The following is a 3,587-nucleotide window of genomic DNA, read 5'->3' on the forward strand; positions in this document are numbered from 1 at the left end:
GTTACATTGATCTTTTTATTGTCAAGGATTGTGGTCAATAGGTTAAGTGGCGAAGACATGTATCTACAACTAACCGAATGAGTCGGTTTATATTTCTTGCGGAGTAAAATATAATAAACAATTGCAATTTATCCATAAAACATTATCCCTTTTTGGTTTTATGCTACCTGCTCAGGTCTCTGTGTTTAACACACAACAAAGTATTTTTTTTTTCGGGGAGATAACTCCGTTAGAAATGGTAATTAGGTCTGTCAGAATGATTCCGAAAAATTGATGTTTGCGCTTTACCTGATATCGAGGATCAACCGTTCGAATTGATGATGAAGTTTGTTAGGATGAGTTTTTTTTTTCTACAGATTGACTAATTAAGTTACTAAGTTAAGTATTTGAAAATAGATCCAGGTGTCTGATATAAAGTCCGAACAAACGGCCACGATGAATGCAATCAAGCCCACTCATAGAGCGAAGATATATCCAATCTAACTAGCAGTTACATATTATTTCAGAAAAAAATGTATTATCTTTGTTCAAATGTCATTAATCAAATAGGAAGATATAAGTCGAGGTAAATATCAAAACTGACGGAATCGCTTCAACTCCACATGGAGTTTACAATAATCGGGAAAGGATACAATCGATTTATTTATAAATCAGACGACTTTATTAGTTAATACGGATCGAAAAGCGTGAAAAATTTTGCTAATTAGTTGAGACATTGATAAATCGTATCCTATTCGTGAAGGTGACAGCGAAAGAGAGACAGAAAAACCTAAAGGGATGTTCAAACTCAGTCGATGATAAACAGACAACGCCATGACAAAAAAAAGGAATAGACAAACAAAAATATTTAAAAACAACATAGCAATCAAATACTGAGCAACACGAACCCCACAAAAAACCAGGGGTGATTTCAGTTAAACTTATGTAGTTTTGATTTGAGTCGTGTTTTTCTCATAACTATGTTGGAGCATATTATTTTGGTCAGGAACACAAAAAAAAACAAAAAAAACGATACTGTATAATACCGTATAAAAGAAGACTTGGTTGTAACGTATAAGTATCTCTGATGATTTTTAATGACTGAATTCGTGAACCTTTTTGGTTGTACTGTTTTCTAAGTATAATGACTGTATTTATTATTTTAAAACCATTTTTGATTATCATCTAATTCGAGCATCGCTGAAGAGACCCTAATAATAGAAATGCGCATCCGGTTCAGAAAAATTGATACCACAAAAAAAAAAAAACTATCTGTTAAACTATCTATACGCAATAATAATACTACTTATAATAATGATAATAATAACTAATGATAATAATAATATTTCTACAAGTTTATAAGTTCACATTACAAAAATTATAATAAATATTGAGTAAGCTTCAATTATGATATATAATGTAAGTAAATTATAAAATTCACAGAAATTATTTATCATACAATACAAAATTGCTGCCTAGGATTAACTACAATGTATTACGTGAAGTCCGGTTCTTTAAATGTTTTAAACAAGCAAACTACACAAAAATTACTTGCGTTTTGTATTATGTCAAGTTCATTGAATTACACAAAATTTTCGACTTTTTAATTCTCTGCTCTTGATAGCTCCATGACTAATAAGAAGCTCAACGATATCAGTATGATTGTTTCTCGAAGCGTAGTATACTGGGGTGTGTCCATAGTTATCTTCTTTGTTGACGGCTGCATTATTCAGAAGCAGTAATGTAGTAATACCAGTATTACTAGAAGCCGATGAAACATGCAAAGGTGTCCAGCCTTCTTTAGACTCATCTTGAGCTGCCCTGTTTACTTCTGCTTTATTTTCGAGTAACATTTCAACTAAATCTGTACAGCCGCTTTGACAAGCTATATATAATGGCGTTCGTTCAGTTCTATCAAGGTGGTTTATTGCTGTACCCTCTTTGATTAATAGTTCTGTTATAGTTTTATTGCCATTAGAACAAGCTGAAAGTAACGGAGTAAAACCCCTGTAATCGCAATGATTAATAGAAGCTCCATGTGCAACCAGTTGTTTTACTACATCGTCATGCCCTTTTTCACAGGCAAAATGTAAAGGCGATTGACCTTTCTTATCATAAAGATTTACCACTGCGGTACCTGCATCACACAGATATGAAACTATTTCCAGGTGGTTAGAATAAGAAGCAATATGTAAAGGACTACATCCGTATACATCACATTTTTTTACGTCAGCTTTATAACTCATCAGCATCTTTACTGCTTCTATATTGTCTAACTGACAAGCTGCATAAATCGGACTTATTCCATTATTCGTATTCAAGTTTACGTCTGCATCATGTTCGATTAGAATCTTAATCAGATCTGTATTTTCATTTATAATAGCTATGTGTAAAGGTGTCCGACCATATTCATCACGGTTATTTATTGCTGCACCATTTTCAAGTAAAAATTCAGAAATTTCATTAAACTTTTTATCGCAGGCTATACTTAATGGCGTATTTCCATCCTTGTCATTTTCGTTAACCGACGCACCATGCTGGATTAGTAGTGTAGCTATATTCAAATAATTTTTGAAACAAACGGTATGAAGTGGTGTTTTTCCAGTCTTTGAATTTTCGTTTACCTGTGCACCATGATTAATTAATAATTCAGCTATGTTTTTAAACCCATTAAAGCAAGCAATTTTTAATGGAGACCATCCATTGTTTTCACACTTGTTTACTTTGGCGGCATACTTAAGTAATAATTTCACCACGCATACATGACCGTTATCTGAAGCTAAGTATAATGGTGTCATTCCGTTAGGCATTTGCTGATTGACGCTTGCGTGATGCTTTACAAGAAGTTCAATCACGCCAATATATCCATCAGATGATGCCAAATGCAATGGAGACCAACCACTCTGTGAACCTTTGTTTACATGTGCACCATGACAAATTAACAATTCAGCTATGTCTTTAAACCCATGAAAGCATGCAATTTTTAATGGAGACCATCCATTATTTTCACACTTATTTACTTTGGCAGCATACTTAAGTAATAATTTCACTACACATGCATGACCGTCATCTGAAGCTATGTATAATGGTGTCATTCCGTTATGCATTTGCTGATTGATATTTGCCTGATGCTTTATTAGAAGTTCAATAAGGTCAGTATTTCCATCAGATGATGCCAAGTGCAACGGACACCAGCCATTGTTTTCACATTGATGAAAATTTGCATTTTTTTCTAATAATATTTCACTTACTTTTAAATGTCCATTATTGCAACTTTGAAGCAAAGGGGTACATCCACCACTGTCTTTTTGTTCAATTTTAGCACCTTTGGTTAGAAATAAGCGTGTAATTTCATGACACCCATACATAGAAGCGTTGTGTAAAGGCGATGCATTTTTATCATCAAGTGAATTTATCTGTTTTCTATTTTTGTCAAGTATATATTTTGAAATATCATAATAACCTTTGGCGGCAGTGACATGTAATGGAGTTGTGCCCTTAATTCTTGATGACGAAAATTGAACATCTGATTTTTTCAAGTGATGCATTAACAGATTTCTGTAATTTTCAAATTTCATCTGAATGTTAGCAAATACATCCCAATGATA

General features: G+C 33.1%; 1 protein-coding gene across 1 annotated transcript; it reads right to left on the minus strand.

Annotated features, from left to right (window-relative positions):
* Nucleotides 1–1,924: 1,924 nt before the first annotated feature.
* Nucleotides 1,925–3,347, minus strand: LOC127702822 (ankyrin-3-like). Its single transcript, XM_052207122.1, has 2 exons — nt 2,208–3,347; nt 1,925–1,933 (listed from the first exon to the last, which is right to left on the minus strand). The coding sequence occupies exons 1-2, from the start codon at nt 3,345–3,347 to the stop codon at nt 1,925–1,927; spliced, it is 1,149 nt and encodes a 382-aa protein (XP_052063082.1).
* Nucleotides 3,348–3,587: the final 240 nt, after the last annotated feature.

Source organism: Mytilus californianus, unplaced genomic scaffold (genome assembly GCF_021869535.1).
Source record: "Mytilus californianus isolate M0D057914Y unplaced genomic scaffold, xbMytCali1.0.p SCAF_5, whole genome shotgun sequence".
NCBI lineage: Eukaryota > Metazoa > Mollusca > Bivalvia > Mytilida > Mytilidae > Mytilus > Mytilus californianus.

Coding starts and splice junctions, on each gene's coding strand:
- LOC127702822 (XM_052207122.1), bottom strand. CDS start 3,347: ATGTATGGGTGTCATGAAATTACACGCTTATTTCTAACCAAAGGTGCT.